Source organism: Peromyscus leucopus, chromosome 2 (assembly GCF_004664715.2).
Source record: "Peromyscus leucopus breed LL Stock chromosome 2, UCI_PerLeu_2.1, whole genome shotgun sequence".
NCBI lineage: Eukaryota > Metazoa > Chordata > Mammalia > Rodentia > Cricetidae > Peromyscus > Peromyscus leucopus.
In genome coordinates this window covers 78,697,046-78,714,639 of record NC_051064.1, presented here as the reverse complement: position 1 = coordinate 78,714,639, position 17,594 = coordinate 78,697,046, and the positions used below count along the sequence as shown (strand labels likewise).

The 17,594-nt window shown below is 38.3% G+C and overlaps 1 protein-coding gene across 1 annotated transcript in view; it reads left to right on the top strand.

The window, feature by feature from the left end:
• The first annotated feature begins 404 nt into the window (after positions 1 to 404).
• Megf9 (multiple EGF like domains 9) overlaps positions 405 to 17,594 on the top strand; it is a 105,227-nt gene continuing 88,037 nt past the window's right edge. The window contains exon 1 of the mRNA XM_028885699.2: positions 405 to 1,154. Within this exon, the coding sequence (XP_028741532.1) occupies positions 551 to 1,154 (604 nt within the window). The 5' untranslated portion in view covers positions 405 to 550. The remainder of the gene's footprint in view (positions 1,155 to 17,594) is intronic.

Sequence of the window (17,594 nt, the reverse complement as noted above, 5' to 3'; positions counted from 1 at the left end):
TGCCGCTCGGCGTCCCCATTGTTCAGAAGGGCGGAGATGCTGCCCACAGGAGACTCCCCGCCCCGGGTCCAGCTCGCAGCCCAGTGGAACAGATGACTTGGCCGAGTGTCCGCCGCGCAGGGCGCGTCCTTTGTCTGCTCGGCGGCGCCGGGTGCCCGAGGCCCGCGCCCCGCTTTCTGGGTAGACAAAGCCGGGGCAGCCGCGAACCCGGCCGGCTCCAACGCCGCTCGCGCCTCCCCGATGTCCCGCCCGCTCACCGCCGCGCCCTCTGATTGGCCCGTGCCGTTACAAAGAGGCCGGGAAGCGGGCGGGTCACGTGGGTGGACGCGGCTTCCTATTGGGCGGGCTTGGCTGTCAATCGAGGAGGGCGGGCCGTGCGCGCTCCGCCCCGGTCTCTCCCTCCGCTCCGAGGCCCGCCCGCGGGGCCGGCCGCCTGTCAGAGGGAGGTGGCGATGGTGCGCCCGGTGGCGGCGGCGGCAGCGGCGGCGACGGCTTCCTCGGTCCGACGGCAGGGAGGAGAAGATGACTGACCGGCCGACTGGATGAATGAATGAATGGCGGAGCCGAGCGCGCCATGAGGAGCCTGCCGAGCCTGGGCGGCCTCGCCCTGTTGTGTTGCGCGGCGGCCGCCGCCGCCGCCGCTTCAGCAGCCTCGGCGGGGAATGTCACCGGGGGCGGCGGGGCCGAGGGGCAGGTGGTCGTGTCGCCCACCCCGGGGCTGCGGGACCAAGCCGGCCACCCCTTCCCGAAGGCCGCGGCTCCTACGGCGCAGGCCCCGCGGAGCGGCCCCCCGCGCACTCCAGTCCGCAGAGCCGAGGCTGCGACCCCGTCCACCGGCTCCCCGGAGACCACCCCTCTCAGCACCACCGCGCGACCCGCCGCCTCCACCTTCCCGGTTCTAGGCCCCTCGCCCGCCACCCCTTCGGAGGAGGGAGGCACTCCCGCCGCCACCCAACCGCCAGCCTCCAGACCCGCGCCCAGCACCCTTGAGAGCACAGCTGGCCAGGGGCCGACCACCCCCCTCGTCACCACCACTCAGGCGCCCAGCACTCCCGGGACCCCGACCGCCCAGTCCCCGGACAGCAGCAGCAGTAGCAGCAGCACCGTCCCGCCCACCGCACCTGCCACCGAAGCCCCTGCTCCTCCTCCCCCAGGTGAGTCCCCGGCGCTTCCTCGCCCCCTGTACCTTCCCTAGCCACTGCCCATCTTCACCCCAGCCTCTGTCACCCCGTTCTGGCCGCTTCTTGTCCTAGCGACTCCCAAAGGGACAATCCAGGCTCCAGCTACACTCAATCCCCATCCCTCCAAATCTAGAAAGTCTTTTGTCCCCCCCACCCGGTGCTATGCTCCATCCAGAGGGAGCGGCTGCTTAGCGTTCTCTTCCTAAAACAGGGTTTTCTGGCCTTTGTCAGAGTCCCAGAATGGACGCAAACTTTTGGGATCTGCCCAGAATGCCACCCTGCCTGGGTTATTTGGGGGGAAGTTTGAAAGCTGGCATGGTGCTCTGTCAACACACAGGTAGAAACCTGAAGGGATTCCTCCAAAGCTCCAATTTCCTTGTTTGTTTCTTTTTGCTGGTGTAGTTAACAGATGCCGGTGTGTGTGTGTGTGTGTGTGTGTGTGTGTGTGTGTGTGTGTGTGTGTGTGTGTGTGTGTGTAACATACAGGGTGGATTTTGCTTACAAACAGGCCACTTCAGGCCTGAAATTAAAAAATAAAAATGGCATTGTAATCCATATCCTCTCTGCAAATAAGTAGACTTGGTAGGCCATTTGGGACAGGTGTGTATCTAGGTTGCACGTTTATAAATTAGGTTAAATCCCTTCCTTGTACTACTTCATTTTGTCTCAATTCCAAGGTCAGTGTTTGGGCAAATGCCATTTAAGCAAGGATGTCCATTTTTGCCCTTTAAAAACTAGAGTGTTCCTTACTGCTGATGCTGACATGCCCATTTCTGTTTGAGCTCACTTCTACTAGTAAAAGTCTTCAAGCAAAGTTAAGAGACAACTGCTGTTCTTTCACCTCTTTGTACCTTAAGTGGGCCAGGAACTCAACCAATGAAGTCTACTTCTTTAAGACATTCAGCAAGTTTCTGAGATCTTTTGCTTTGCATTGGGGTGGAGATTTGCCCAAAGCGCTTGTCTAGCTTGATCTGATCATTGACCTAATTCTTTGGCTCAGTGGTTTACTGTGGAGTCAGGTATGGACTTTGGACTATAATTGAGTTGGTAGAGGATTTTCCCAGATGGCTAAGTCTTGAATTGTATGTTGGAGCTTGGCAAAGGCATAAATAGGAATGCAGATTATTCACCCCCAAGAAGCCACATTTGGATCTCTTTCAGTTTCAAGGAATGTATTAACTAGCTATTTTTTTTAACCTATTTGATACTTTTTGGCTTTATAAAAAGAGATTGACATATTACTAAAGTTAGACTAGTAGTTAAGTGTAGACTCTGAAGTCCATTTTTAGGTTTGAATTTCAGCTTATTTCCCCCTTTTGCCTGTGTTAAGTATGAACAGGTCACTTAGTCTTTGATTTAAGGCAACCTGGACAACATAGCAAGATTATGAAGACAGACAAAAATAGTGGAGAGAGGTTAGGAGAGGAAAGAAAAAATTCACTAAGTTAATGCATACCTAACTAGTGCTTAGAATGGTTCCTGGTGTGTGATAAGGACCACATGTATGTCATTTCCCCCTTATGACCAGCTCTTTTTTTCTAACTGGAAAAATATTAGAGAAGCTGAGTGGCAACTTGTGATTTTTATACTTTGCTTTGGTAAATAGAAAAAAGATGTTAGAATTTCTGGAGTTTTAAGCACATGATATTTAAGTAGAAAATGCTTGCTTTTGTTTGTATCTGATAAACACGCAGTTGATGTTACTTCACTTTTATCATTTTGAATTCTTACTGTCAAAAGAGATCATCAGAAGCCTACAAAGAAAAAGGTAAAAGCCACTTTATCACTGCTCTCTAGTTCCAGTCCCTAGAGGTTACTCCTCTTAGCAGTTTGTCGGATCTTTAAAAAAATTTTCTGAGCATATTTCAACACACAAATACTTTAATTTTTAGGACTCAGGGATAGGGATTTGCTTAGTGTGCAGAATCTCTGACACCATCAAAACTTAGTCAAATAGTTTGTAAAATTAAAATGCAATCATTCCATACATATTGTTTCATCTTGATGTATTCACTTAACTATGTAACATAAAACTTAATTTTTTTCATGTTAATACCTAGGACCTACCTTATTATTTCCAATAGTTGTATTTTTTATTGTAAATGTACACAGAATAAGCAGACTTGTTTAGCCAGTTCTTTATTAATTAATTTAACCAGTTCCTAATTTATATATATATATACACACATATATAGATAGATAGATAGATAGATAGATAGATAGATTGCTTTGAAAATTACAGAGAATGTATTCTTAAGTCTATTGTGTATTTATTATATCCTCTAATATTTTCATACCAAATCAGTAATTATATTTCAAATCAATTTAAGTGAAGCAAATCTGGGGTGATGAATATTTGCTAATTTGAACTATTTTTAGTGGTTTCCATAGGCTAATATCTGTATGGTTGTCTTTCTGTAGCAAACACTTGGTGATATCAAACTGAGGTCATTTACCTTTGTTTAAATAGTCTGTAATTTATTCTCTTCTGTGAATTCATTCTGTTGTCTATGTTTAGTTCAAAGGTTTGACTGACTTTGTGGCTTTCTCGTAGGCAATCTTAGCTTTACAGTGATATAATCAAGTGGGACCTTTTAATTGTAGCCTGGGCTCCATCTACTTTAGGTAGTAAGCATAGCTGTTCAACAGAGGAAAATATCTCTATGAATTTGAGAGAGCTAATTTGGCTTGCAAAGCTGGATTTCCTGCCATTGGGAAAGATGTTGTAGAATTTATTTCAACATTTCTGTGAGAACTGGGTACCATTTACTATATCATTTGAGTGGACAGGTCTTATATGAATCAGTAAGAATTTCTCTCCGGGAGATTTAGCTGAAAGCTCTTACCTACCCATCAGTTAGGGCCCAGTTGTTTACAGGGACACTGATCTGCAAACTGAAACTAATTACCCAGCAAACAGTCACTCTTCTCTCACAACCCTGGTACAACACTGTAGGGATTGGTTGGATGAAGAGTGGAGAGAAATTCTGTGCTCTTACTAGAGAGTAATAATCAGCAGTAAGGCCCTGAGGTAATGACAAATGCTTGCTTGCTTGTTTGTTTTAAATGGACTTCTGAGGCTGGTAGGAGCTTAGAAGTCATTAAGGCCCAGCATGGCTCTACATTTTAAGAAATGCTTCTATAGCCTTAGGTGAAACACCTCTGCCTGTACCTAACATCTGACTAGATGAATTGGCCTTTGAGAGCATGTACAAGTCTGCTTTCTCAGTGCACTTCTTTAGATTTTGCAGATGTGATCGTACTCTGAGTCTTAGCTAAATAACCTCAGCTTCTTCAATTGGTCTTTGACATGGTTTCATATTTCTTTACTTTCCTGGTCACCTCTATTCTGAATCTTTTTAGTCTTTGTGTGACTCTCCTAAAACAGAACAGAACTGAACCTAATAGTCTAGATGTACTCCAGCATATCTCATAGCAAAGAGAGTGGTTACCTTGTTCCTTCTGGGTACAATACTGATTATATATTTAGTTCCCTAAGCACAGTATCTTTTTTTTTTGCAACCAAATTATGTTGTTGATTCATTGAGTATATCAAGATATCAGACTATTTTAACTTCTTCATATATTTTTTTAAAAATATGTGTTAGATAAATCTTTTATCTGGACTTAAATTTTTGTGATTTTTCTAAAATATAATCTAAAGCATTTGAGAAGCTCATTTGAGAAGATTGATTATGGTAAATTCAGATGATCTTTTTCACTCCAAATTTGTCAGTGTACTCCACCCAGGTTGTTCACATGACTTACAGGGTGTTCCTCTAGACCAAGTCTAAGGACAAGTCAGGGCAGGTTATCCTTACCTCACTGGAAAAAGAAATCCATGGATGGTAAAACAGTTTGGAATGGAAGGGATAATAGTTTAGACTAGTTCTCAAGGTTCTCTTCCAGCTCTTAAGGTCTGTGATGATTAGATGTACATGACTCGAGGTACATGTATACCCCATAAAGAATCTTTAATTATTTACTTATGATCCAGACTATAAGAATAGACTTTGTTTAAGCAAGCCCCAGAATCCAGTTGAAATCTCTAACTACTATGAGGTATGAATGCAATATTACAAATGGAGTCTATTTGATTTGTTTTATTTGCTTGGTTTTGTTAAAGATAGGGTCTAGCTGTATACTTCAGGCTGACCTCTAACTTGTCATCCTCTTGCTGCTATCTGCTGGGTGGTTAGATGTGCCACCATGCCTGGCTCTTCACTGTCGATTTGAAAGGAACATTCTAGAAACCCAGGATCTCCTAGCTGGACGAGAAAATGCTTTCTTTATCCTAATAGTCTCTACTACTAAAGCCCAGAGTCTTATTGTGTGTGTTTATTTGCGACTGTAACATTTCTTTTGTGGAAATACAAACTGTATAGGCTCCAAAGATAATAAAGATTCAGAGTCTTTTATCTAAAACCTGTGTGTTTTCATATATTGGAGAATATTTCAGATTTTAGAAAGTGGACAAATCCGTCATAGTGAAGCTAGAAGAATATCTAGTAACCAAACTAATAAAGACATCCATTATTAACATGTACATTCAGGGGGATAGGGACCTTAAGTAGCCTTGCATTTAATCAGGTCAGGCTTTGTTGGCATGCCCATTCAGGGAAGGGCTTGCAGGACAGACAGTCTGGTTCTTTACCTGTCTTGGAATACATACAAGCACTTCCCTCCACATTTAGATAAGGTCTCACTATATTGCCTAGGTTGGCCTTGTATTCATGGACTCAATCCATCCTTCTGCCTCAGCCTAAGTAACTGGAATTACAGGAGCTCACCATTATGCCTGAATTCATGATAGTTTTCTTCAACATTTGTTGGGCAGGACTTGTAGCAGCTGCCAATACTTAAAAACTACTCTTGAGTCCTATCTCTGCTTGTGGCCATTTGACAAAAGAGGGATAAAGGAAAGTCTTGGCTCAACCCTGCCAAATGAGGACAGAAGAATCCTGTGGTCAATATTTTTCTGCCACTGCCTGGGAAGGGGACTAGGTTGACCTGAGGCAGACTCTTCTGTCTTGGGAGAGGGGCTCCAGGACACTCATTTTAAGAGTAGTTCAGAGCTGGGGGCTTCTCTGTCAGCACTGATTAAAGCTTTATGGGTCACCCCTCATCAGAGATGTAGTTTGGGTGCCCATCTTAAACCTTGTCCCTTCCTTGGGCTAGTTGTGGCTTGGTCCTAGAATTGGGCTGCCTGCCCTGTCCTCTACACCCCAAGAACCAGAGTAGACTAGAGGGAAAACAGGCATTTGTTTAAAGACAGGTGGGCGCTGGAGACTGAGAATGCCCTGCATAGCCTTTTCATTTGAAGACAAGATGGGAGTCTAGTGTGTTCTGTGTCTCTCCTGCTTTAGGGCCAGGCAGAAATGGAAGGGTGTATAAACCTTAGCACCATGAAGAGATTACTGGTGGCTGGGACCTCACCATGGTTTTGTTAGAAGGGGGTCCACTTGAGGCTAATGAAGCTTAAGCCCCTTCTGGTATCAGTTCTAAATCTTGGTATCTTTTGCTACTAAGAGTTACAGAAAAAAAAAAATTTGATTTTGGATCTTCTACTATTTAGCATTAGGTTTGAGGGTTCTGAATCACTATAATAGTAGTTGCAAACACACTGTGCTCCTGGCACAGAATATTTTGCATGTGTTAAGTATTTAATCCTTAGAACAGTGAGGTACTGAGTTATATAGTATGATCCTCATTTTTTTCTGATGCTAGGGATTCAGTCTAGGCCCTTGCATATGAGAAGCACATACTCTGCCTTTGAGCTGTAACCTCAACCTCTGTTTTATAAATAAAAAAACTGAGGCCCTGAAGCAGTGCTCTTTGGTATTTGCTTTCTTGTCTGCTGTTCATCCATCTTTAACTTTTTGTTTTATAATGAATTATGGCTGTGATAGTAAACTGTAGTTCATCTTTTTGATTGGGGTTTATCTTGCTTTGATGGATGTATTTGTTTGAGTTATCTTTAGGTCCAGACATAGAACTTCTTATATTTACTATATCTTACTCCTGGCCTTAGTGCTTAGTTCCTTAGTCTGATTAGTTTGTGGAATAGCATAAACTCCATAACATTAGTTTAGAATCTTTTGAATAATGTCTCCAGGAAGCCTTCTGGCTAGTCGAAATTTTACATATTGAAATAATCTGACTAGGTCTCTTTATCTTGATTTAACTAAAGACTCATAAAATTAAAGTGCATTTCTTTTCATCTCAGCATTCTAAACATGTGTGCATTACCTTCCAGACGTCCTGGCACTCCTATAAAAAGAATGCACTGAAGTATTACAGTGATGTTTTTAACTGATGGGCAAATTGTGGGTAGAGAGATTACTGCTCTGGGGCACTTCATAGAGCAGAGCAAATAGAGATAGATGATCTTGCTTAGCTGAAAGAAAGTTAGATGAAATTTTTAGTTATAAATAGTTTTAATATATGCTTTTTGCCTTGGTCTTGATTTTCTGTTTGTTTTCTGTAGATATAAAAAAATCTTTATTGTTAATTTTGGTATTATATTACAGGTACATCTGTGGCTACTTTTTTTTTTTTTTTAGTAGAAACAGCTACACCATCTGCACTTCTAACTTTAAAAGGAGTTTGTTTTTTATTTTAATTGTGGTGAAGTAGATAAAGATTCCATATGTATTTGAATCACAGTAAATATTTGCTCAAAAGTAGTAATTTTTTCGGTCTTTCTGCCTAAGTATGTCCAATAAATTATGTCAAAATAATCTCTTTAGTAGTGCTACTCTTCAATGGGTTACTGTCAGAGAACTCTTTCCCAACTTTCCTTCTCTACTTGCTGATGTTTTCAGTACAAACTCCTCTGTGTGTTTCTTTTACTCTGTCTCATTCTTGGGCCCTACCCCTCTTTCCGTGTTATTTAAGGAGCCAAATTACCCTCTCTAGTGAACAATTTACCACTTTGTCCTCCTTCAGTGCCTCCTCAAAGCCTGATTCTTCTAAGAGATCTTTCTAGATGAACAAAAAGTCCTTGAAGATGTCTTGGTATCAGGGTGCATGGGATTGAACCCTTTTCATGAAGAACAAAACCTGTCTTTTTTTTTCTGTGACTTGGACTTTTTTCCTGATGATTTGGTTTTAGTCTACTTAATTTAGATTATTAAGTCTACTTGATAAGAAAATACCATTTATATAATAAACATATGTACTTTTTTCATTACATGGTACTGGAAAAATGGAGAAACTATTTCTCCCTAGTTTTTGTTGTTGTGTTTTGCTTTTTAGTGCTGGGAATCAAATTCAGGACCATCAGTTTGAATACTGGGAAAGCACTTTACCACTGAGGCATATGCCCTGTCATGGGGTCTTCATCATTTTTCACCTTTCCATTCCTTCTAAGTAACAATAAAGAAAAAAGAAACTTTCCTAACAACAAAATATAAAGTTATTTTAAGGAGCAGTTTTCTTTTTCTGTTTATGAATAATATGATCTACTTCTTGATACATTGATTTGGTATATGAGGCTTAATTTGGTTAAGAAACAAATGTTTTGATATTTCAAATGACAGAATTTTCCCTGTATAAATACACTTAAAGTTAATAGTGAACAGAATGTGTCTAATAATTAACAAGTATGGTTCTCAAACTACTCTTAGAATCCTCTAGAGTTTTCCATCAACCCTGGGTTAATTTCTGTGTATTATATGCATGTAAAAGGCTTAGTTTCTCCCCTCTATTGATTTTTTTTTTAGGTAACTTGATAAGCTTCATATTTGATCATTTTTATTTCTAACTGTTGTCCTTGAGTTTAATTCTTTTTTTTTTTTTTCTTCTTTTTTTTTTGGTTTTTTGAGACAGGGTTTCTCTGTGTAGCTTTGTGCCTTTCCTGGAACTCACTTGGTAGCCCAGGCTGGCCTCGAACTCACAGAGATCCGCCTGGCTCTGCCTCCCGAGTGCGAGTGCTGGGATTAAAGGCGTGCGCCACCACTGCCCGGCTGAGTTTAATTCTTTTGCTGATTTAGCTACTCATATTTAAATAGCAAGGAAATGGTGGTTAGAGACTAGGGTTGCTACATTTCTTTCCTAGAAGTAAATGGGGTTCAATATAATAAAAAGAACACAGTCATAATTGAAAATAAATGGTCTGGAGATAACAAGTTAAGCTATGGAACTTGATTGGGAAACTCAAGTAAATTTCTCTTTTTCATTTTAAAATATTGTTTAGGAATAAGGATAATAGGAATCATTTGTGAATATCTTAATCTACCTCTTCAGTTGTGTTGTCTCAAATGAAATTGCTAGTGTAAAAGATACTTCCATTTTACCTGTTCTTTCTTGTCTGATATTTAACACTGTGGCAAGGAATATAGAGCATTTTTATGGCTGATTGCTTGTCAGGATTTAAAATATATATCACTTCTTAAGCAATAAAGAGTTAATGTCTTCATCTTATAGATGGCAAATACTGGGACTCAGGAAGCTTAAAAGGAAAGGAGACCAGTGAGATGATTCAGCTGATAAAGGTGATTGTCACCAGTCGATAACCTGGGTTCATTCCCCTGGACCCATGTGGTAGAAGGAGAGAACTGGCTCTTTCAAGTTGTCCTCTGATTTCCACATGTATATGGAAGCACACTCTGATGTATAAGCACATGTACACACCCCATGCACCTCTACACTAAATAAATAAATATAAGAGGGAGGAGAGAATTAACTCCCACAGTTGTCCCACAAGTGATCTCCCACACACTCAGCATGGTACATACACACAAAATAAATAGATGTAATTTTAAAAGAGGTTATGTACATTTATTTCACCACTGATCAGCTCCAACTAGATTTTCAATATTTAGTGATTAAATGAATGAAGGAGGAGTGATTGGTAGTTAAGAGTAGGTATGCAGTATGTTCTTGAGGAAAATAATGTAATCCTGATTTTCTCTTTTAAAATAAACTTCCCTCTAGCTTTTCCCTTTTTTGTAATAATAGGACTTGTGGAACTCTGAGAACTCTAATATTAAATTAATTATTCATTTTATTACATGGTTTTTTTCCATTCTGTTTTTCTTAGTTAAAAGAAAAACTAAAATAGACATATGAGAATCTGATGACTTTTGTGGAAAGAATAGCTAAGTTAGAAAGCTGAGTCCTTGTCTATAAGATATGGGGCTTGGGGTCCTTTTACTAATCTCGTAATTTGGGCAAGTAATTTCATTTATAAAATGAAATGAGACTTTTGGCTTGTAAATAGGACTATATGGGTACTTGTGTTTCTTCAGATGTATTTGAGGGCCAGTATTGAGATGAGAGCGGTCAGCTGGGTCTACTCATGCAATCATCAACCTTCAGTCCTCACTTTTCGCTCCCATACACTACCTACCCTCCAGTTAGCTATGTTCTTATCTGATTTGCATAATGGGTACATTCTTTCAGTAGAGGTTTAAATAATAATTCTACTCTATAAAGTTTATGGTAAATACAGTATAGTAGTTTATGAATTATTATATAGTCATCAAAAGCCTTTCAATGGGTAGCAAAATACATAGGAAAGAGACCTAACAAAATAGTTATTGATGAAAACTAAGTAATGGGATTATGAGTAAATTTTAAGTCTCTTCTTTGTGTTTTGATGAAATTTTCAAGTTGTTTTTTTTTTTTTTGTTTACTGTATCCAATTTTAATTCTATAGTCATAAGATAAACATAAAATAAGAGCAATGGACAATAATTGTGATAAGCATGGTAAATCTCTATGTACATGAGATTAAGTTAGATGATATGACAGAGTCATTTGCCTGCAATTCTGTAATTGGCTTAGCAAGTTTGATCTACATCTGAGATATTTGCTTAGTGTCAGTGACAGATAATTCTGAAGAGAGAATCTGCAGAAGAAGCTGTCTTGAGATAGGAAACCTTATGAGGCCTGACAAACCTCAGGCAGGTAGAGATGATGGACCATATACACATCCATACATACATACACACACACACACACACACACACACACACACAAGTATGTGTTCTTTAGGGAAGATTAACTAGGTCTTCTTTTTCTCCATTTTATTCAGCCTAAAGGATTTGAAACATGCACTTTAAAATCAATTTATCTTTCACCTTGTATAAAAATCAATTCAAAATGGTTGAAAGACCTTAATTTAAAACCAGAAACATTGCAGCTTAAAAAAAAAAAAAAAAACATAGGTGATACCTTCGAGACATTAGGGTAGGCAAGAACAATTTTAGTAGAACACTATTATCACAGGAACTAACCTCAAGTATCAATAGATAGGGCTTCATGAAAATTAAGTTTCTGTACAGTGAAGAAAATAATGAGCAGAGCAAATAGCCCACATAATGGGAGAAAATCTTTACCAGCTGCACATCAGACAAGGGACTGAAATCCAGAATTTACAAAGAATTGCCAAAATTAAATAACAAGGAAATAGGACAGCCAATTAGCAAATGGACAAATGAATACATATACTTTTCAAAAAAAAGAAGAAAAAAGAAAGAAACACAAATGGCCAATGACTATTTTTTGAAAAGTTCAGTATCCCCAGGCATTGGAAGAATGTAAATTAAACTATTTTGAGATACCACCTCATCCTAGTCAGAATGGCTATCATAAATGAATATGACAACATATATTAGACAGAATGTTGAGAGAAAGAAGCCTTATTCACTGTTGGTCGGGGTGAAAATTAATACAACCATTGTGAAAATTGGTTTGGAGATTTCTCAAAAACTTAAAAGTAGAACTAGCATATGACCCAGCTATTTCATTCCTGCGCATATACCCAGAGAATTCCACATCGTACCACAGAGATTGCAACCCCATGTTTATTGCTACTTTATTCACTATAATAAAGAACTGAAATTAACCTAGTTGTCAATCAAAAGATGAATGGATAATGAAAACTTGCTATACATATAAATGGAATACTATTAGAATGTATAATATTATTAAGTGTGTCCAAACAATCTCAGAAAGAAAAAATATGTTCTCCTTCATATGTAGAATCTATCCAATAATATATGTAGATATGTAAGCAATATGCATGTGATGCATGTGGGTACAATGTAGCATATAGAAAAGAAGACAAAAAAGGCTAAATATTAGAGAATGAGGAAGGAGTATGTGCAAGGTAATGGACACAAGTTATGAAAGACAATATAAAGCTAGTTATTTTTCTAGTTTTAATTCTGTTATGCATTTTTTAGTTTTGAAGGCAGATAAATGCATAAAAATATATTTGGTAGTGACAATGTAAAATTCAGTCTGAAGCTCCATAGCTTCTGTTCCCAGTGCTATTCTAGTTGTATAGAAGTTCATTGAGTTGTACAGTTTTGGGGTCTGGTTAATTTGGGTGTGTGATTTTTTTTTAAATTCATGATTTTCAAAATATACAATAAAATTTAAAATAAAAAATAAAAATTGATTTGTTAAAATAGACACTGTTTAAAGCAAAGAATATTTTAATTTGTGCCATTGTTCACTGTCTTTAACAATAGAAGTCTATAATTTTTTCCCCTTAAAGACACAGAGACTCCCTAGAAGTTTGGTTTCAGTCTGCCCATATGTTTTGCAATTAGATCAGATGGGGTTGCTTTTATACTGGTAATAGGACAGCTGTTCTATATGATGCCTTGCCAGGGAGAGAGCTAAGCTCCAAGGAAAGGAGAAATTTATTCATTTGGAAGAAGGAATGTATTCTGCCTAGTCAAAGAGAAAGTGATAAGGAGCAGGAATGTTTTCAACTTGCAAGAGGAATGTTAAATAAAATTTAGTTAGTCAACATTAGGCCCTTGAGATAACTGATTTTGAAAGCATGTCTCAGTCTTGCATGGTTCTTAGCAGCTATCATATTTCCAGGGATTTTCGTATATTTTCATGATTTATTTTAAACCTCATTCTTTTACTTCATGTATGTGGGCAGAGAGGAGAGCAGTAAGCAGGATATGATAGTTCCAAGTTTCTTTTAATTTTTATGTTCATTAGATATGATTTTTTTTGTTTTAGTATATCCTAGGAAATGTGTTTTGGGAAAAAATTGGGTGAACTGAATAGCTTTTTAGGTTTTCTTCAGTCTTGTCAGTCATTTATAGAACTGTAATCCAGGTGTGGGAGGGTTATTGGGAATAATGGAATGAAGTAGGGGTGTCTGCATTCCAATGTGCTCCTTCTGTCTTATTTTCCTGTTGAGGCTTGGTCAAAAGAGGATATCAGGACTTTGCTGCTACACATTTCTCATCTAGTTTTATGTTCCTTACATCCTTAGTTCTGTGTGTACAGCATTAATAGTACAAACCCCCACCCACTAACAATGTGTGGGATAATGAATAGCTAGACAGTACACCAAACACACAGAGCAATTTGGCTGTTGGGTATTATTATACTGAATTGTTGGTGTATTGCCTGCAAACCTATCCCGTTTAACTGGTTTTAATTTTTATGTTAGTTTGTTGTTTCAACTTGTCCACAAATGCAGGACTGAATAGTCCAGCTAATCAGTGGAATGGCAATCAGAACAAAATTAGTCTTTCTTTCATTGATTTTTGTATTCTGTAGAACACACTTTCTGATGTAGACACAAGTTTTTCTATCTATAGAATGAAATATATTATTTTAGTCCCCCAAGGTTTTTGAGAAGTAACATATCAGTCAATTGGGGTTTTTCTCAAACAAAACGGCTTTATAGAGTTCAAACTCTTCTCTAGTATTTTCCCCAAATTATATACTTTATATTTGTTTATGATATAATGTGAATAAACTAGCTTTGTTAAAAAAACACATACAAATTTATATATCATTTTATATATGTTATGTTTTAAAGTATTTTTGGATTAGCCTTTTGTATAATAAATTGTGCTGTGTTTTTTAAAAGTTTAGGATACTTTAGTGCTATTCTTTGTTGATTACCTTGATGATATAAAAATAATAAATTAAGCTATAAATGTTTAGTATTATTTCAATTGTTTTTTTTTTAATTTTGGGACAGGGTCTCACTGTCTAACCTGAAATTTCACTGAGTGAAATTAGAGTGGCATTGAGCTTAGGATCCTCCTACTCCAGCCTCTTAAATTCTGGGATTATAGGCAGGTGCCACTAGGCTTGTCTCGTGGTTGTGCTTTTTAAATGGATTCTAGTTAACCATTTTATGCTTAAATACATAAACACATGTTCATTTTAGAAAATGTAAGCAATTATAAAATTTAAAAGTGAACCCACAGATAATGAAAATGACATTTTAGTGGTAACCAGAGATATTTTTCTATTAATATTTTTCCCCTTCCCTGCCACTGAGATAATTCTGTATGTATATAATGCATAGATACTATTCTTTCACTTAATTTTACACATTTCAGTGTTTTAAAATGAGATGGCTTCCAATTGAAGTTGAAAGTAGAACCTTTGTTGTTATTATGCTAATTTATTTAAAAAACTTTGAAAGCTTGGTGTGTTCAAATTAACATATCAGATGCCTCCTAATATTTATAGGAAAAAAAAATCTATCCTGTAAATCTTTTTATCACCAAGTTTAATATTTTACTGCTCCATTTCTCACAGCAATAAATGAGATTACTTATTTGTTAAGAAAACAAAAATGCAAGTTGTATTTAGCACTCGGAAGTCAAATATATGACAGATCTACATGGAAAAATTCTCCATATTTAAACAATTTATCTGATTTCCATAAAGAATACAAATCTACTTTAGATAGTGACCAAGACTCCCTATGATACTTTGCTTGGCGTTCTCTGGCAGAGCCAGATTGGTGACATGCTTTTTGTGTGTTTTTCCAGTACAAACATGCTTTTTCTTGGGAGCAAGGGGGGCCATGAAGCCTAAAGCAGTCTGGAACCAAGCCTGGCATGTGGTATTTTCAGTCCTGTGGTTAGATGCCAAGGTGCCCATCTGCCCTGCTCATATATTGCCAGAACACTTAGGTGCTATGCCGAGGCCATGGCTTAAATGTAGCTCTGTCCTTCCACAAACTGGTATCTGTCCTAGACAATGAACTGTACTTTCTCAGTTTTGAACTTTGAAATCAATAGTAAATTGTAATGCTATTGAGAAAGGATTAGCTTAATGAATGTAAATCAATTTGACAGTGTTAAATAATCAGCACTTAGATTAATAGATACCACATACTAGTACTCCAAGTCAGCTATTATTATTAATATTGCTTTATTACCTATCAATAATATTTGGGTAACATCATCGAGAACATTGTCTCTTAATTCTAGATTAATAAACTTATCTTCTTCCTTGACAGTCTGGTAAGATTGTTAGAATCAGGAAGACATACACATTGTCACAGATCAAACTTCTCTAATAAGTGTTTCTAATACGCAGGATAGGACCAGTGTTCTTACAAAGGTTGTGCCCTATCCTTTAGAGAGACCCCCCAGTTCAAGTGAGAATAATCCCATGCCATGTTGCCAGACATGACAGTACTGGTACTGCTCAGCACTGGGCTACCTAGAAGCTATTTTCGAAAGACAAGTGTAAGCACTCAGGAGTAAGAGGCAGGAGGATCAGGATGTCAATACCAGCCTGAGCTACATAAGACCCTACCTGAAAAAAAAAAAAAAAAAAACAGAAGAAAAACCAACAGCAACAAATGCAAACATAGGACCCTAAAGAGTCTCTGGTATAGCCATTTTCCAGTCTGGTAGATGTATATGCCTCTGGGGTCTTCTGTTAGTATAAGGCCATAGTCACAAATGACCTAACAAAGTGAAAGTAAGAGTCTGTGTGTTCAATTCTGTATTGATAGCATGTTATTATTCTTAAAGGATATGAAATACACTATCCATGTAACAAATGCAAGTTATTCAAGCTCCCTGGGCTTCAATACTACCCTGTAACATGAGTATAATAATGCTTATTTAATAGAGTTCTTGAGTGTTAGCCCTATCATTTAAACCCAGCTCTGCCTGACTCCGAAGTCTATGCACTTTTCCTTCTGACTAAATTGTGTTACATTGCCAAAGCAGATGGGAGTAGCAGAAAATGGAATAAAGCACCAAGTGGGTACAAAACTCATTTTGGCTTCTGATTTTCTCACCTTTTCTAGCCTCCTCCAGCAAGCTCATTTTTTTTTCTTTCTCAGCACTTGGTTCCAGTTGTACACGGTGATCCAATCCATGTTTACATTCAGTGGCTCCTACAAAATCAAAATTAGATCAAAGAGTCTTTCTCAAAGGCAGATATGGATGCAAAGTAGGAGTAAAGAGAGGAGTTGGTGGTGAGAATAAGATGAGGACAAACAGGTGGATGAGCATGGAAAATGTAAAATAGAACTGAGAAGTGACTGTGAGATTTTCCTTCAGCACCAGACGCTTGAGGCTGACCATGTCATGTTTATTAGAGTTTGGCAAGTGATACCACACACTGTGAAATGGAAGTCTTGACTGACAATAAGACCTTCCATAATTAACGTAAAATGGACTCCAGATCAAGATGCTGATGTATAATAACACTATAGAAAAGTCATAGAAGACTCATTTGTAAATGTGAGTCAGACTTCTGCCAGTCACTTCAGGTTACAATCCTCTCCCTAATTAATGAACTTCTTAGTGAAAAGTTAGTTTCTCTCAGGCAAAGGAATAGTTATTATTTCAGCTATAGACCCAGCTCCATCTGATCCACTCACAAAACATATTGACACATGATGTGTAAATTTTTGGAAGGTTTGTTAGTTAAGAATTGAATAGCTTCAGTGTGTAGGGAATTGATATTCAACAATAATACTATCACACCTTCAAGTGGATAAGAGCAGTGGTCAGGTCCAACTTTAGATGTAGGGAACACATGTACAATGCAAAACCAAATCATGTCACTCTCCTAATTGATAATTTAGTATTTATATTGTAATATAATAATCCTGTTAAGCAGTAACTCCAGCCCATAAAGCTCAAGTTGTGTAATATGACTTGAAAGTTCTTCATATCTGTCTTTATCCTCACTTCCTCCTTGTGCTTTAGACTAGTAGAATCCAAGTGCCATATTTCTCACCATATACACACTGACTGTCATCATTAGTAGTACTGAAGCAGTCATCTGTGAAAGTCTTTCTCTATGTTAGACACTAAGCTTTAAATGAAATTGCATGACCTCAGTTAATTCCCAGAAAGTGTAATAAGAAATATGCATTATCATCTCTACTCTGTTAAGCTGGAATTGAAGTTTTGAGACTTTAAATAGAATGAGCAGATTTTCATGGGTAGTAGAATGTTGAACCTTGATTTCCATTCAGATCTTTATAGCCTCAAAGCCTGCTTTCTTAATTATTAAGTTAACTAGACTTTTTTGCTTTCTTTATGCCATTCTTCTGCCTGGAATATCTTTCTATTCAGTTTAAATAGGAGTCTTAATTGTAAGTATCAGAAATTACATTTTGATTTAATCAGAAATGGAGTTTATTACAAGGATTTT